The sequence below is a fragment of the Tilletiopsis washingtonensis genome (genome assembly GCF_003144115.1).
Source record: "Tilletiopsis washingtonensis strain MCA 4186 unplaced genomic scaffold FA09scaffold_4, whole genome shotgun sequence".
In the NCBI taxonomy this organism is placed as follows: Eukaryota; Fungi; Basidiomycota; class Exobasidiomycetes; order Entylomatales; genus Tilletiopsis; species Tilletiopsis washingtonensis.
This window is the reverse complement of record NW_020312001.1, coordinates 23679-39120: the sequence shown is the minus strand read 5'-3', so window position 1 is coordinate 39120 and position 15442 is coordinate 23679. Positions and strand designations below refer to the sequence as shown.

Sequence of the window (15442 nt, the reverse complement as noted above, 5' to 3'; positions counted from 1 at the left end):
GCGCATCTTCGCGCATCATTTTCAGCCTGAACGACGCCTCTTGCGCAAGAGTTCTCATTGTCGCGCTTGCCTACTCGCGACGCTCGCAGTAACAGGCAATGCTGCTGCCTCCGTTCACCTGCGATCGAGGCTGCGCGGCGAAGGAACGTTTCAAGCCCCTGCTCACCATGTGCAGGGAGTCTTTGGACATCCAGCAGCTTGCAGTGACGATACAGAGGTGCAGAGGCCGTTAGCCACTACCCACGTGTTGTGCGGCCGCGAGCGTGAAGCAGACTGGCACTGGGGCACGAGTCTACAGGTTGAGCGGCGAACAAGACGGCGGATTGACGAACGGCCGTCAGAGGGCAGCAGTCATGCACAGAAGTAGCTACATTGCACCGTCACGCTCGCGACATGAGCTGCATCACCGCCAGAGCCACAGCGGCACGGATGCACGACCGCACCAGGAAGGTGGCCTCGCTAGGGAGATCAGAGGCCAGGCCGATGACGAGCGCGAGCAGACAGGCGCTCAGCAGAGACGGGCGGCGCTGAGATGCTACGGCAGGTGGGGGAGCCTTGGCGGCAGGCCACGGAGGGTCCGAGACAGCCCCTGGCTCGATGGCTGGCGGCGCCTTGCGGTCCCAGAGCTGTCTCCGCTCGAGCAGGCGGACCTGCTCGCTCTCGCTTGCATGGATCTGAAACGATGCGAGGCCTGGCAGCCCGTCGACGCTTAGCGTGTTGTTCTTGATCCAGTACGAGCCAAGCCCGTTGTGGACTACGCCCTCGTGCTCCGGCGCTGGTGGACTGCCGACCTGCCTGTGCGCGAACTCCTCGAGTGCCCGGCGGGCGCGCACGGGCGCGTAGATGGGGATCGTGTAGCCGCACGACGTGGAGCACATGTGCAGCTCGATGTCGATCAGCGCCCGGACGCCGACGGGCAGCTGGGCCTCTGGCGGCGCAAGACGGCTGAATGCCGACTGCGGATCCATACGCTCGTGTACGGTGCCTGTCGTGCATGGGGATAGCGTGAGCAACACGCCGAGAGCGCCGGAGGCCCCAACACGGACCCTTGCCGAAGATGCGCACGATGCGCGGCGCGCCCTCGACGAGGTTGAGCCACATGACGGTGATGCGGCCGTTGCCCTCCTCGCGCAGGTGGCTCAGCGTCTCGTTGCCGCTGCCTGTGAGGTCCAGATAGCGCACACGGCGCTCGTCGAGGACATGCAGAAGCACGCGGCCATTCTCCTCGGTGGCCTTTGGGCTGCAGTTGACGTTGCCGCCTGCGAGCGGCGCAGTGGCGACGAAGAAGAGCGGCTGGGCGGCCAGCCACGGGATGAGCGACGTCGGGATGGTGTCGTAGAACTTGCCCATGCTGGACGGCAGCAGCTGCGGTTGTTGTGGTTGAGAGGCAAGATGGAGAGCACGCGGCGGCCGAGTCACACTGACAAGCGTGAGACGCGCACGGGGCGCGCGGCGGCGTGCGCTGTGTGGGGCGCCGCGCCGCGCTGCTGCAGCCCTCAGCCGCCGCATGCCGCCGCTCCACGCGTGCACGGCCGCGAGCTACGCACGGCTCGCCGCTCCCCACAGCCGCCCACCCCATGCATCACTCAGGACCGGAAAGCTGCACACACGAGGGCGCCGCCAACATGCGCTGTATTGCTCTCCTCAGTCCACCGTCAGCTCGCGGTCCACCGCCTCGAAGCGCTCGAAGAACGTCTCGAAGAGCTTGATCTTGTAGTCGACGTCGCGCGTGCCGCACGTCTCGCGGATGCTGTGCATGCTCAGCTGCGGGTTGCCGAGGTCGACGGTGCGGATGCCGAGCTTGCTGAGCATCGGGCCGATGGTGCTGCCGCACGGCATGTCGTTCTTGACGACGAACGACTGCAGCGGGACGTTGGCGAGCTTGGCGATGCGCCGCACCAGGAACGTCGTCGGGCCCGTCGAGGCGTAGCGCTGCTTGACGTTCGTCTTGATCACCGGGCCGCCGTTGAGCAGCGGGCGGTGGTTCTCCTCGTAGTACGAGGCGTAGTTGGGGTGGAAGCCGTGCGCCATGTCGGAGCTCAGCAGGAACGAGCGGGCGATGCTGCGCTCAAAGGCCGTGGCGTGCTGGTGCTCGTTGTCGCTGAGCTCGATGCCTGCGATGCGCATCGATGCCAGTCGCCGGATGAGCGCAGCGAGCATGTTCGACTCGGCGCCGTGGCTCGAGACGCTGCCCACCTCCTCGTTGTCGAAGAGTGCGATTGCGCGGATAGCGCCCGAGCCCTGCAGGCTCTTCTCGTCTGCCACGCTCTTAATAAGCGCCTCGGTCGCGCAGAAGCACGACATCTGGTTGTCCAGACGCGGCGAGTTGATGAACTCGTAGTTGATGCCGCCGATGGACGCCGGCTGCGTGTCGTACAGGCTGAGCTCAAAGTCCTGGATCTGCGACACGGAGACCTGCAGCTCGGCGGCGAGCAGATCGAGGAGCACCGAGTGGTGCTTCTCCGTCATCGCCGGCGTCGAGACGGCCTGCTCGCCCACATCGGGCGCTGCCGGCGCGTTGAGCGCCGACGACGCCAGGCCGAGGATGGGCAGCGTGTTGGTCTCGGCGTTGAACTTGAACGCGTCGTTGACCGTGCGGTCGAGGTGGATGGCGAGCGTGGGGATGCGCAGGATCGGACGCTTGATGTGCACGAGGCGCGCCGTGAAGCTCTCGTGCTTCGTGCTGTCGGACACGATGACACGGCCCGCGAGCGAGAGGTCGCGGTCGAACCAGCTGGCCCAGATGCCGCCGCCGTACGTCTCGACGCCGCACTGCAGGAAGTTCTCCTTCGTCTTCTTGCTGACGGGCTTGATCTGGAAGTTGGGCGAGTCCGTGTGCGCGCCGACGATGTGCACGCCGTTGCCGGGCACGAAGTTGTGCCCCACGGCAAACGCCACGATGGCCGACTGGTTGCGCGTGAAGAAGTACTTGCCGCCCTTGCGCACCTTGCCGTCCCACAGCTGCTGCTCCTGCAGGCGCTCGAAGCCGGCCGCCTCGAGCGCCGCCGCCGTCGTGGCGGTGGCGTGGAAGGGCGTGGGCGAGGCGTCGACGTACTGCAGGAAGCGGCGGGCTGCGGCGAGCTCGGCTGGCGGCGCGCCGGCCACGGCGGCAGCGGCAGCGGCAGCGGACGAGGCCATGGCGGCGGCAGAGCGGTGCGGGCTGCGCAGCGCGTGGGCAGGCGTTGCCGGCGTGCGGAGCAGGAGCGAGGAGAGGAGAGGCAGCAGCTTGGCAGACTGGCACCGGCGGCGGGTGCGGGGTACGGGATGCGGGGTGGAGGGCGGGAGGGAAGGAAGGCGGCGCTGTCACACGACGCGAGGCGAGCCGGCGGCTGGCGCCGCGCGGCATTCGGGGCCGCGGCCGAAGCGTGATGCTCTCGCACGGCCGCCGCGCGCGGCCGCGCTGCTCTCGTCTGCACCACGAAGCCGCCCGCCGCCCCTTCTCTCGCCGTTCATCGCCTCAGCAAGCAGCACGCCGCTCGCACTGCGCACGGCAGACTGACTCGCGCGCTGGACGCTGTCTCGAAGCGGACCGCACGCTGTAGCAGCCTGGTTTCCGCCGCGCTGTGCGCTCGCTGCTGAGGCGCGTCATGCTCACCTTCGGGGCTGCGCTGGCTCGCCGCTGTCTGCGCCAGGGCGTCGCAGGCCCCAGCACTGGGAGATGTCCTGGCGCCTCGGCACGCCGCTGCATGCACGACAGTGCGGACGCCCGTGCTGGCCAGACGCCCCGAGTGCGCTTTGCTCCGTCGCCGACGGGTGCGCTCCACCTCGGCGGCCTGCGCACTGCGCTCTTCAACTACCTCTTTGCGCGCCAGAGCGGCGGGCGCTGGCTACTGCGCATCGAGGACACGGACAGGGTGCGGAGGAGACGTGGATGTGCGCTCGGCAGAGGCTGACGGCCCTTCTGGCTGCAGAGTCGGCTCGTCGAGGGCTCGCAGGAGAGCCTGCTGCGCGTTCTCGCCCTGTGCGGCCTCACACCAGACGAGAGCCCTTCGGCGCCCGGCGACTGCGGGCCCTACGTGCAGTCCGAGCGGCTGAGCCTGTACGCGGCGGCGTGCGAACAACTGATCCGAGTACGTGGCTGCGCTTTGGTCAGCGCTGGGAAGCATGCTGAAGCCCGTGACCAGGACGGACACGCATATCGCGACTTCCAGCCTGAGGCCGCAACCCTCGCAGAGAAGGAGGCAGAACGCAAAACGAAGAAGAAGACGCCACGGCCCAACCGGGACGCCATCGTGCCCGACGAGGAGGAGGCACAGCGCTTGATTGCCGAGGGGCGGCCGTTCGTCGTGCGGTTCAGGGTCAGCTTGTTGCGGAGAAAGACAGCGAAGCCTGCTGCTGAAGCAGCTCACAGGTGCCGCGCAAGCCCACGACGATACAAGACATGGTCTATGGATCGATCACCATGCCCAAGTCGCATGCCGACGACCCAGTCCTTGTCAAGTCGGACGGCTGGCCGACCTACCACCTGGCCAATGTCGTGGATGACCACGCCATGCGGATAACGCACGTGCTGCGAGGAGAGGCGAGTTGCGCTTCTGCGCCTCTGTCGGGAAACCTCTTACACTGCCGCTCAGGAGTGGCTGCCTTCCCTGCCTCTGCACCTGGCGCTCTACGAGGCACTTCGGTGTCCGCCGCCCGCGTTTGCGCATCTGCCGCTCCTCATGAACAAGGATGGCTCGAAGCTGTCCAAGCGCTCAGGCGGACACGTCAACGCACAGGACTATCTCGCGGAGGGCTACGAGCCGGAGGCGCTGCTGAACTTTGTCGCGCTGATGGGCTGCAACTGGCACGGCCGCGAAGGCGACAATGAGGTCATGTCGCTCTCGGAGATGGTCGACGGCGTGCGTTTCGCTGTGTTCTTGGACGGACGCGGGCTGCTGACAGTGCCTCCTCAACAGTTTTCCATTGCCAACGTCTCTCATGCACGTGCAAAGCTGCATCTGGACAAGCTTCGCTTCCTCAATCGCCAGCACATGGCCCGAAAGCTCGAGAGGGGCGGTGAAGCCGCCGCCGAGTTGCTCAGCCGAGCTCGCCAGGCGCTTGCAGGCCGCTGGCCCGAAGCCAAGGAGCTCATGACTCAGTCGCGCGTGGAGCAGATCGTGCGCGCAGTCATGGTGAGCAGCACCTATGGCCTGCCGCAGCATTTGCTGAGCCATCTCTCAGGGTCGCCCCGACACCGTGAACGAGATCGCCGACACGGCCTCGTTTCTCTTTGAGGCGCCGGACTGGAGCACGTCAGAAGCTGCGAAGCTTCGGGGCGATCCAGAGACATACAGTGAGTAGGGACACGGGAGACATGGGCGTGGGTGCTGATCTGAAGTGCGGCCTTAGCTCCCGTTCTCCACACGGCGCTCGACCTCGTCGAGGTGGCCAGCGAAGCGCAGGCCCGCGACGAGCTCTGGCTTACAACCGCTCTCGAGGACTTTGCCCTGCGGCTGGAGGCTGCCAACGGCTGGCAGGCGGGACAGGGCAAACAGCGCGTGATGCGTCAGATCCGGCACGCCCTCACTGCGAGATCTGTGAGTCCGCCCGTGCCCACGCAGCGCACGGATCGCTGACGTTCATGCCGTCTCATAGCGCGGCCCGAGCATTGGCACCGTCTTGGTGCTCATGGGCCCGGCTCTCGCCAGGGAGCGCCTTCACGCTGCGCTCGATCACTTCGCCAGCGAGGCCAGCACTGCGGCCCTTCCCGAGCAATAGACCTAATCGTAAGATTGGCACAGCGGCCTCGCCATCGTCGGTCTGTGCCGCGCTTGTTCTGAGTGTGGCCTGTCCTTAGCAGTCGTGCTGCTCCTCGTCGTCCCAGCAGCCAGAATCGCCGACGAGCGAGTGGCTCTGCGAGGCGTGTTGGCTGGCTGAGACCGTAAACTGTCAGCTTGTACATCCCTCTGCTCTGCGGTGGGTCGGGTGGGGCACACCTTCTGGCCTCGATGGCGCATCGCGTCCACAGTCGTCCATGAATGCTGCCTGTGGGCGAGGCATCGACTCAGACCAGCGGCCAGACTGCGCTCCTCGGCCACCTACGAAGCTTGTGTTGGCCGCTTGCGTCGGCTGAGCGAGCTCGGGGTCGGCTAGGTCAGTCGACGAGTGCCGCGAGGCTGTCTCTGCACGGCTCACCAAGGCCAGTCGCTGTGAAGTCACACGCGGAACGTAGTCGGGCTCGTCCATGATCATGCCTCGCATGTGCCAGTCGTGCAGCATCGCGGCCTGTCGCTCGAGCCGATCGGCGAGGGACATCTCTGCTGGCGTCAGCGCAGCGCTGACCTCAGGAACGTCGTGCTGGAGGATCTGTGCAGACACATTCGCTCTCGAGAGGCTCTGCGCAGGAAGAGGCGGCGTGTGAGTCAAGGCGCGATGGGCTTGTGAAGGGCCGAGACTCGTGCCAAGCACACCTACCGCAACGTCCGCAGCCGGCATGTCCGATGCGGCGGACAAGTCGGCTGCTTCGCGCATCAGCCACTCGTCCGGACTCTCCTGCTGCTGTAGCTGCTGTTGCGGCAGTTCGTGTGGCGGCGCGAAGATGGCTTGCTCGGAAAGCAGGCTGGATGCCCCGCCGGAGTGCTCCTCGTCAGGCAGCGAAAAGCGAAGTGAAGACGCCCGATGTCGCGTCACAGCGCTGCTGACGAGATGCGTGGCGTGGAGTGGAGCTGCGTTGTCGAAGCGGGCTCGTGGAGAAGGAGGCCGCTCGGCATCGGGCACCCGTGATGGACCGTGCACCCACGCCGGGAGCTCCCACGAGGTCCGCTTGACGAGCGGGCCGTGACGGACGAGCTCGGAGTCAAAGACAGACAGCCTTGCGATTCGCGAGTCACGGACAGCTCCAGTAGCCTCTTGTCCGTCGCCGCCCGCGCCAGACGAGCTTGCGACCGACTGCTCGGCCATGCCACAGTCTTGCGGCGACGTGCATAGTCCCGCACTGTCAAGCGATGCGCTGAGCTGTCGAGGAGAAGGGGCGACACTGGCAGTGTCTCGCGACGTCTTCTTCTTTGGAGTGCCGGACGGGCCGGACGAGTCTTTGCGGGTGGCCTCCTTGTTTCGCACAGGCGCCTTCGGCAGACGGTGCTCCTGGCCGCTCGCCGTGAGACTGCTGACCGTGTCGCGGAAGCGTCGCGCGAGCGCATCGTATTGCGCATCGATGCGCTGTCTCTTGTCGGGAGCCAGATCGTTCCATGCCTTCACCATGTGCTTGTGGGAGGTGCTGTCGGGATCGGCACGGACCTGGTCGGACAGCTCTTTGCGCTGAGCAGCTGACAGAGAGCGCTGCCACAGGACGTAGCGGTTGGGCGGTCGCTTGAGCCTCCCGTCTGGGCCGAAGAGGTCTGGCCACGTGGACTCCTCGAAAGCTCCCGAGCTTGCAGCACCTGCGCTGGGCCCAGCGTCGCTGTCAGCAAGGAAGAGCTGACGCGGATCGACCGTCTGAGTGGACGGAATCCCGCCATCGACCGACGCTCCCTGGCACGGCGTCGGCTGGTCTGCGATGGAAATCGCAGCCCTGTCCGCCGGCAGAGCTGAGCAGAGGTCGACATTTGGCGCCGCTGCAGCTGCTGTCTCTCCCTTTTCGACGCTGGGCCCATGCGAGGCTGAAAATGTCGATCGCGGCCGCGCTTGTTTGCCTGCCTCGACGTAGGCCCTGCTTGCCGCTGGTGCTGAGCAGGCGGACTCCCTCTGACGGCCCTCGGGCCAGCTGCAGAGGTGCGCTATCAGAGATGGCGGCCCGATGCTCTTCAGCCGCGCGTGGCGGCGGCGCCTCGGTTCTCAGATGAGCAGGGACGCTGCGACGTCGAGACTCACGTGGACGACGCAGCTCGCTTCCTCTGTCAGGCAGCACATGTCAGGTGTCGGCGCCTCGACGACGGAGCCGCGCCGCAGCTCACCTTCTCCTGCTGCTTCCGTCCGTGCGCTGAACTCGGCGCAGAGGCGCGCCTGAGCTGTCTCTTGGCGCCCACACGGCTGCTCTCAGGCTGCAGCTGCTCCTGCTGCTGGGCGGCAAGCGCGTCGGCTGGCGAGCCAGGTGTGTGCGGAGTAGCAGGCATCAGTGGCTGGGTGTCGTTCATGTGGGCTGTGGGGGGTGGATGTGGGACGGCGAGCCCGCAGACCGCTGGATGTGGTGATGAGACGGCGTCAACGATAGCAGAGGGCAGCAGCACCGGCTGCGCTATTCTTGCATTCACTCTGCCTCGTCAGCGCGGAAGTGCACGGAGTGCAGCGACGCAGTGAGAGGGCACTTGCAGTTAGTCGCCGGCGAGATGGATCACTCTGCTGCGAGGGCCGTGCCTCAGGGGCCTTGCCGCCACGGGCTCGCCAGGTGCGGCTGCGGGAGCCTGCGCGCTGCGCTGCGTAGGGTGCATCAGGGGGCTGCCATACGCGGACGGGAGTGCACTGTGTGTTGCGTTCAGTTATGGCGTGCGTAGAGCGCAATCAGATACAGCCCGCTCCAAAACAGGCACCATACGCGGGCACTCCAGGTCCTCAGGGCGGCGAGTGTCCCCAGGCGGTGCGCCCTAGCCCCTGTGACTTCTGCGGAGGCACCGCTACGGAGAGATCGCTACGCCAGCCGAGCGCTAATACCTGTGAAGACGGGCTCGGACGAGGAGCGCTTGCGACGGCCACAGCGCCGGGCAGTGCAGGTGCGTCGCGCAGCATCAGGGAGGCGATGCTCGACGGCGCCGCCCGTCTCGGCAACACGTGGCGGCGGGTTGCCCTGCGTCTGGCGATGCCGCCGAGTGTGCAATCCAATGTGCGCCCGGCGCTGATGGTCGCCGGACAGGGGTGCTCCCACCTGGCGGCAAATAAAGCGCCGGCGTCGCGACTCACGCCATCTCGTCCTGCGCTGTTGCCGTCGGCGACCGGCGGACCCTCGGAGTGCGCCCTTCCTACAAGCGGGCAACCCTGCCGTGGAGCGCGGCGTGGAAGGCGTCGACGCGGCAGCAGGTAGCAGATCGCTGGCCTTCGAGCATCTCGGCGCAGCTCTTAGTGAGCCACGGGCGCTCGAGCTGCTCCACTTGCGGCTCGAGGTCTGCAGCCCCATGCGCGGCAGGCCGATACTGGATGGCGAGGGCGAGTGCGCGCTGATCCCGAAAACATCAGCCCAACGGCAGACGACGGAGCTTGCGGATGATATATTGCTGCTACCGCTGGGAGAGCGAGCTCGACGAAGGTGAGCGATCGAAGTGGTGGCCTCGGCCCGCGCCCTCGCCCTGCTGGTCCGCGAGCAGAGCCGCTTCGGCGTACCTGTGTGGCGCAGCGACCGTCAGCGCCACAACGGAGAGAGGCTTCGAGGCACCGCAGGCGGCGACATCGCGTGAGAGCACGCACATCATCTTGTAGCGAACGAGCTGAGGGTAGAGCTTCTGTGAGCAGATGTGCTAACGGTGGCTTGGAGCTGGACCCACCTCTTCCGCCATCTCCTCCTTTGCGAGCTATGGGTGTGCGGCACGCCGTCAGCTGTGTCGGACTCAGCTCGCGCATGCTGTTCGCCTACCTTTGCCATGACGACAGTCTGCAGGCCGAGGCGGAGGGTCAACACGGCACTGGTCAGGTGCTGCCAGAGCGAGCGGACTCACTTTGACCAACTCGACGTGCTCCGCATTGATGCTTGTCAGCTCATCCTCGAGCGACTTGACCCGCGCCGCCAGATTGCGGTTGACCAGACGCAGCGCCTCGACCTCACGCCGGTGCGCGTTCGCAGCCTTGACCTGCTCCTCGAACTCTCCCGCATAGGCGTCGAGCTGGAAGGGCGTGATTCGCATCTGGAAAGCGTCGCTGTCCGGCAAGCAGGCTGCATCAGCTTTCGCGTGGGCCGGCCGATGCCTCTCGCTCTCACCGGACAAACTCGTTGACGCGGTATCGAGCGGGGCTGTCGCCGTCGGGCGCGTGCTGTGGTGTGGGCGCGACGTCAGCGCTGCCATCCCGCGGGGCGAGCAGTGCACGCACGAGGTACACGTCGAAGATCCGCGTCGCCAAGATCGGCACCGCCTCGTCAAAGCCCAGCGTCAGCAGGTGCTCCTCGTTCTTCTTCATAAGAGCGAGGGCAAAGCGGAAGAGCGCCTCAATGCCCTCGGCAAAAACGGCGTCCAGAACGCGGTAGATGATGTCGAGCGGCGTGCGGTAGGCGCTAGGTCCGGCGCGATCAGCCATGCAAGGCTGCAGGGGCGCCAGTGGCGTACTTACAAGACTGAGGAGCAGACGGGACATTGAAGCGTGTCAGCGCTCGGCCGCGCAGGGTGCATTGCGCCACTCACGTGTCATGAACCAGGAGCTCGCATACATGCTGCTCTTGATGCCCTGGCGGACGAGGTGGCGGTGCAGGAGCGGCAGCAGCTCCTCAAGCAGCCGGTCGAACTGGAACAGGCGCAGCTGCAGGCCCGGCATGCCGACGATGAAGTGCCCGCGCAGGTCGTAGCTCTTCATCAGGCGCACCAGCGTCGAGAAGGCCTCCTCGTCGGGCATGTTCAGCAGCAGCGGGCCCACGACGAACGCCATGCCCTGGCAGTAGCCGACGGGCTCGTCGTACAGCGAGTAGGCCTTGACGACGTTGAACATGTTCTCGCTGCCCGTCGTCTTGTCCTTGAAATACGAGAGCTCGGGGAAGGTGCGCGCGAGGTCCTTGCGGATGGCCTTCTCGTGCGGCGTCGTCTGCTTGAGATAGAAGGCGTAGATGAGCTCCTGCTCCTCGTCCTTGCTGCTGCTCATCAGCTGCCACATCATGCCGCGCAGGGCGGCCGGGATGCCTGCCTGGATCGCCTGGCTGAGCTCCTGTGGCCGAGTGTGCGCGACTTCCTGATAGTCTGGCAGGAGGCTGAGCACTGCAGCGCGTTCGAGCGCGAGTCTATGCACTCACTGGCCATGACCTCTCCCCAGAAGTCCCAGTCGACGACGTCCTCCTGCGCCTCCTCTGATGCGCCGTCGGGCGCGCTCGCAGGCTCGGCGTGCTCGGCATCTGCAGGCGATGTGCTGCTTGTCACTTGTTCGACTTGCTCCTCGCTTGTCGCAGCAGGCACAGCGCCCTGACTGGACCGCCGTCCAGCCTGTAGTCGCTCAAAGTGCTCCTTCAGACGCGCCGGGTCGATGCTCTGGCGTGCCTTGCTGTCTCTGCTGATGCGCGCAGCCTGGCGCGCCAGCAGGCCCGCACCCTCCTGCCCCTCGCTCTGCTCCACGTCCGCCGGCTGCAAGGTATCCCTCTTGTTGCTGCCCCAGCCGTCGCCAGACGAGCGCGAGGGACGGGCGGACCCGAGGCTGATCATGCTGAAGCGATTTGCCACGGCCGATGCCGGATCAAAGTTGTCGGACGGAGCTGCAGATGATGTGCTTGCCCGCCAGGCCGAAGAGTCGGCCAACGCGGCGTCCGAGGCTGTGGAGAAGCGCGCAGGGTCTCGCTCCGACTCGCTTGCCGCAGACGGCGTGGCGACATCTAGGTCTGTCGCTGAGGAGGGCTGCGGCGTGGCGGCACGCGAGTGGCTCTGCGAGGCGAATGGATTCGCAATCGTCTCTTCGGGGTCGAGCAGCGAGTGGGCACCTTTGGAAGGCGGCAGCGTGTCGAGGCTGGCCACCTCGACGACGCCAGAGAGCGGCCGCTCGTCGGCTGCTGGCGCTTTGTCGCTTGCCGCGACGAGGCCCGAGCTGCGTGCAGCGGCGTGTGCAGACGAAGACGCATTCCCTTCGGGCGTGGTGCTGGCATCACTGCTACTGCCTGACGTTCCGCCGCCGGGCTGGAAGCGCTTCAGAAGCGCCGCGACGCCAGTGCCCTTCGGACGAGCAGCGGCCGGCACGTTCGGGGCGTCTGCTGACGCCGCCGCTGGGGCAGTGTCAGGCGCCGGCACATCACGCTGGCTGCTGGCCGCGCCTGACGCCTCATGCGCCGCAGTCGAAGGTGCTTCAGGCGCAGCGACAGGAGTAGCGGCGGGCGGCTGCGAGGCATCTGACAAGCCGATGCTCTCGCCCGGCGCCGGCGAGCCCTGCGGAGCGCCAGCGGGCGCGGCGTCCTTGGCGTCGGAGAAGAGGTCGCTGGCGCCGCTGCCGCTACTGGCGTCGTCGGCGTCCGCAGCGGACACGTGCGGCGAGCCCATTGGCGACATGCGGGAGAGCGTGCGCTACGCCCCGAGGCCGGCGCACGTCGAGAGACCGCGAGCGCGCAGCGCTGCGGGCGTGCGGCGAGGCAGCAGGCAGAGGCGGCGATGCGGGCGTGGCGATGGCGTGCGGCTCGCAAGGCAATGAGGTTCCGAGAGGGTGCGATGGGGCCGAGGGCAGGCGAGACAGACACTGTTGAGGGCGGGAGGGAAGGGGCGGGGGTGGGAGGGAAGCGCAAGGGGGGACGCCGCGCGCGCCGCGGCGTCCACAGGTTGCGCCGCGGAATGCGCGCTGCGCCAGCCTGTGGTACATCGGGCGAGCGTGCGGCGGGCCGTGCGCAGTGCCGATGAGCTGCTCTCGCTATCACATCGCCCGCTGCTCCTGGCGCTGCATCCGAGCCTTGCTCACGCGAGCATGTCGCCGTCTGCACAGCCTGCTCGACATTCGAGCAGGGTACACAACTGCGCAGGGCAGCGCCTGCAAAAGCTGCTCGCCGAAGCAGATCGCGCTGCCTGGAGGGCTGGTCTCGCGGCAGCAGAATCACGAGTCGCGTGTGGGCGGCCTGCAGCACGCTCTCAGCTCGGACGTCGCCGTGTGTATAATGTATTAGCGCCCCAGCAGGACAATCTAGAGCCAAGCAGCGGTCTAAGCCAGCGTGGCGAACGCTGTGGGCAGCGGGTCAGCATGCCGGCCTGCAGCGCACGCGGCGTCGCAGGCTCACGGTCGTACGGCGGGAGCACGTCGGTGTCCTTGTTGACACCCGCAGCGAAGATGTCCCAGAGGTTGGCTGGCATGAACTCGCGGCGAACGACGACTCTGCGGCAGGGGCCGATCAGCACTCGGGCTCGGAAGAAGCCTGTTGCGCTGCTCACTGATATGTATACTGGTCAAACCAGGCGTCGCTCATCACCATGTAGCCCCGGTCGCCGATGTCTTCGCCCCAACTGTTCTCGACTCGGTAGCGCTGCACCTTGCCTGCGTCGTCGAGAGACACGCCGGTAATTACCATTGCGTGTGTCATCATCGACTCGCCCATGTCGAGCCGCTCCGCCTTGGAAAGGCCGAGCTTCGTGCCAAAAGCGGCCTCGTAGTCGAACAGCTCCGTGGACATCAGGCCGGAGGCGGAGTGCGAAAATTTGCCCACGTCGCAGCCGAAGAAGACCGCGTAGCCCGCCTTGATGCTCTTCACCACGCAATCTGGAGCAGAGGCAGTGAGAACGCGGAGCTGCGAAGCCGCCCCGCTGGCACATACCCTTGAGCGTCTGGCTGGTCGTATTTACGTACGACACCGGGCGGGCGCCCCACACGTTCTGCAGGCGGTCGACGGACATGAGCTTGTTGTAGCCGCGGCGAGGGTCGTTGACGAGCGAGCACGCGGCGAGAGGCTCGAAGGTCTTGACGCTCTTCAGGAAGCTGAGCGGCGTGAAGCGCCGGCGGTGGAACTTGCCCGCCTTGTCGTGGCTGTATCGGAGGTGTCAGAACGCGAGGGCTAGCTCAGATTGCACAGCTCTGGGCCACGTCACACTCACTACTCCCAAGTGAACTCGTCGTCAGGGCCGAGCGGCTCGCCAAGCGCAATAAGCAGAATCTTATAGATCTCCTTCATCTGCGCCTCCTTGCGCTGGAGCGCCGCGGCGAGGGCCGCCTTGTCGCGCTGCTCCTGCGGCAGGCTGGCGAGGCGCGCCTTGGTCGAGTGCAGGAGCGCACGCAGCTCCAGGGCATGCTCTCGCAGCTTGACCGTCACGAGCCAGTTGAGGCGGCTCGACGCGCTCGACGAGAAGGACTCGGGGAACGTCTGCTTGGGCACGATGCCGTAGCGCAGCAGCAGGTTGACGACCATGTCGTACTGCCCGCCGTCGTTGACGGGCTCGCCCTTGAGGAAACCGTACACGCGGTCGTCTAGCGCTGACTCGTGCAGCTCGATGGTGTTCAGCAGGAATGTATTTGCCTTCTCAAGCTTGTCGTAAAAATGGACTGCCGCGCGAGCGTCAGGCCTGGACGGACGCAGAGTGCCACGCCCGAGACTCACGGTAGCTCTGGGAGAGCTCGAACTTGTCGAGGTCGTACTGAGCCATGATCTGCGTGCGGATCACGTTGCACTGCGCGAAGAGCCAGCAGCGCCCGGAGTTGCTGTGGGGCATGTCAGCGCAGGACGTGCCGGGCGGGAGCGAGCTGCGCACCGCTGGTTGGTCACGGGCGTGCCCTCGACTGAGGCGAGGGAATCAGCACGGGCGCGGCATCGCTCTCAGGGGTACACTCACGCTTAACGGTGTGCGAGAATACGTGCTGCACGCTCTGCTCGGCGCTGCGTGAGCGCACGCTGAGCGCCAGGTCGGCATTGTGCAGCACGAGGGCGGCGAGGCGCGTCTCGGGCTGCGCCATGGCCTCGTCGCGCCACTGCTTGAGTGCGGCGGGGTGCAGCGACGGCGTGGCGGCGCTGGCGGCGTGCGGCGCCTGCGCGGCCTCGGCGGCGATGCGCAGTGCCCGGTCCGAGCTGTGGTGGGCGTGCGTGTGTGCGGGCTTGGTGGGCGCAGGTGCGGCGGGCGCAGCGGCGGCGGCGGCGGCAGGCGCCTGCTTCTCGGAGAGCGCAGGCGGCGCGCTGGCGGCGGGGCGTGAGGGCGATGCTCCCATGGTGGCTGGCTGGCGGTGGTGGTGGTGGTGGTGTAAGGGTGAGGGGGGCACGTCCGGCCCGGGCGCCGATAAGGCGAGGCCGACTGCGGGGTCGCGCCGCCTCCTCGCGTGACCGCGACGCGCGCCTCAGGGGCGCAGGGGCCATGCCGCAAGCTGCGCCTCTCCGCGCGTCATGCGTGTGCTGCACGATGCGCCTCGCGTGCAGCAGCTTGCAGGCGGCAGGCGCTGCATCGCGCTGGTCGTGGAGAGGACGGCTGAGAGGCAGCATGCTGGGCTGCCTGACAGCTCCTCTCTCGACAGAGCAAGCGCTTTTGCTTGTGATGCTGCGCTCGCCCGACTGAGATTCGCTACTGTGCTGGGCGTGGTGTATGCTGCGGCTGCCTTTGACTGGCGTTTTGGCGTGCTGGTGCCGGTGCCTCTCGCGGGCCGCGATAAGGCGCGCCGTCTGGAGGCCACAGCACGCAGGCGCACTCGCAGCCGGCCTGCTGGGGGCTCTCTCGGTCGAGGCAGCAGCGCAGGCTCGCCAGGCCGCTTCGCAGTGCACTCTGATTCATCACAAGCTGCGGCCGCGAGTGCCACGTCGCCGGACGCCGGACACAGCCGGCAGAAGCAGGATCGACGGCGGCGGCGGCGATCATCTGCTCATCCGCGGGACACGCGCGCGCGGCCGCATGCAGGGTCCACGGCTAGCGTGCCATGGCAGCGCGCAGGCTGCGACGGCCAGGCGCTCGCTGCCATTTGCTGC

General features: G+C 66.8%; 6 protein-coding genes across 6 annotated transcripts; 1 reads left to right on the top strand and 5 right to left on the bottom strand.

Moving 5' to 3' along the window:
* Positions 1–352: 352 nt before the first annotated feature.
* Positions 353–1518, bottom strand: FA09DRAFT_328060 (hypothetical protein). The gene is made up of 2 exons (XM_025741628.1): positions 1047–1518; positions 353–985 (listed from the first exon to the last, which is right to left on the bottom strand). The coding sequence occupies exons 1-2, from the start codon at positions 1507–1509 to the stop codon at positions 381–383; spliced, it is 1068 nt and encodes a 355-aa protein (XP_025600193.1). The 5' UTR covers positions 1510–1518; the 3' UTR covers positions 353–380.
* Positions 1494–3272, bottom strand: FA09DRAFT_315429 (putative aspartyl aminopeptidase). The gene has a single exon (XM_025740801.1). The coding sequence runs from the start codon at positions 3136–3138 to the stop codon at positions 1645–1647; it is 1494 nt and encodes a 497-aa protein (XP_025600192.1). The 5' UTR covers positions 3139–3272; the 3' UTR covers positions 1494–1644.
* A 142-nt stretch (positions 3273–3414) lies between these two features.
* On the top strand, positions 3415–5733 carry FA09DRAFT_345161 (glutamyl-tRNA synthetase). The gene is made up of 9 exons (XM_025744677.1): positions 3415–3854; positions 3912–4070; positions 4125–4298; positions 4352–4522; positions 4575–4841; positions 4899–5114; positions 5164–5275; positions 5332–5519; positions 5578–5733. Exons 1-9 carry the CDS (start codon positions 3588–3590, stop codon positions 5698–5700), a joined length of 1677 nt encoding a protein of 558 aa, XP_025600191.1. The 5' UTR covers positions 3415–3587; the 3' UTR covers positions 5701–5733.
* Positions 5734–6135: 402 nt separating this feature from the next.
* Positions 6136–8237, bottom strand: FA09DRAFT_198466 (hypothetical protein). The gene is made up of 5 exons (XM_025739420.1): positions 8172–8237; positions 7875–8098; positions 7792–7814; positions 6393–7684; positions 6136–6318 (listed from the first exon to the last, which is right to left on the bottom strand). Exons 2-5 carry the CDS (start codon positions 8052–8054, stop codon positions 6266–6268), a joined length of 1548 nt encoding a protein of 515 aa, XP_025600190.1. The 5' UTR covers positions 8055–8098; positions 8172–8237; the 3' UTR covers positions 6136–6265.
* Positions 8238–8998: 761 nt separating this feature from the next.
* Positions 8999–12286, bottom strand: FA09DRAFT_328057 (RabGAP/TBC). The gene is made up of 9 exons (XM_025741627.1): positions 10841–12286; positions 10242–10787; positions 10171–10174; positions 9934–10114; positions 9824–9876; positions 9564–9762; positions 9393–9419; positions 9316–9335; positions 8999–9231 (listed from the first exon to the last, which is right to left on the bottom strand). Exons 1-9 carry the CDS (start codon positions 12072–12074, stop codon positions 9129–9131), a joined length of 2367 nt encoding a protein of 788 aa, XP_025600189.1. The 5' UTR covers positions 12075–12286; the 3' UTR covers positions 8999–9128.
* Positions 12287–12521: 235 nt separating this feature from the next.
* FA09DRAFT_304885 (peptidase C1B, bleomycin hydrolase) lies at positions 12522–14618 on the bottom strand. The gene is made up of 8 exons (XM_025740488.1): positions 14328–14618; positions 14247–14274; positions 14096–14196; positions 13596–14040; positions 13319–13527; positions 12939–13263; positions 12788–12882; positions 12522–12731 (listed from the first exon to the last, which is right to left on the bottom strand). The coding sequence occupies exons 1-8, from the start codon at positions 14446–14448 to the stop codon at positions 12712–12714; spliced, it is 1344 nt and encodes a 447-aa protein (XP_025600188.1). The 5' UTR covers positions 14449–14618; the 3' UTR covers positions 12522–12711.
* Between the last annotated feature and the right edge of the window lie 824 nt (positions 14619–15442).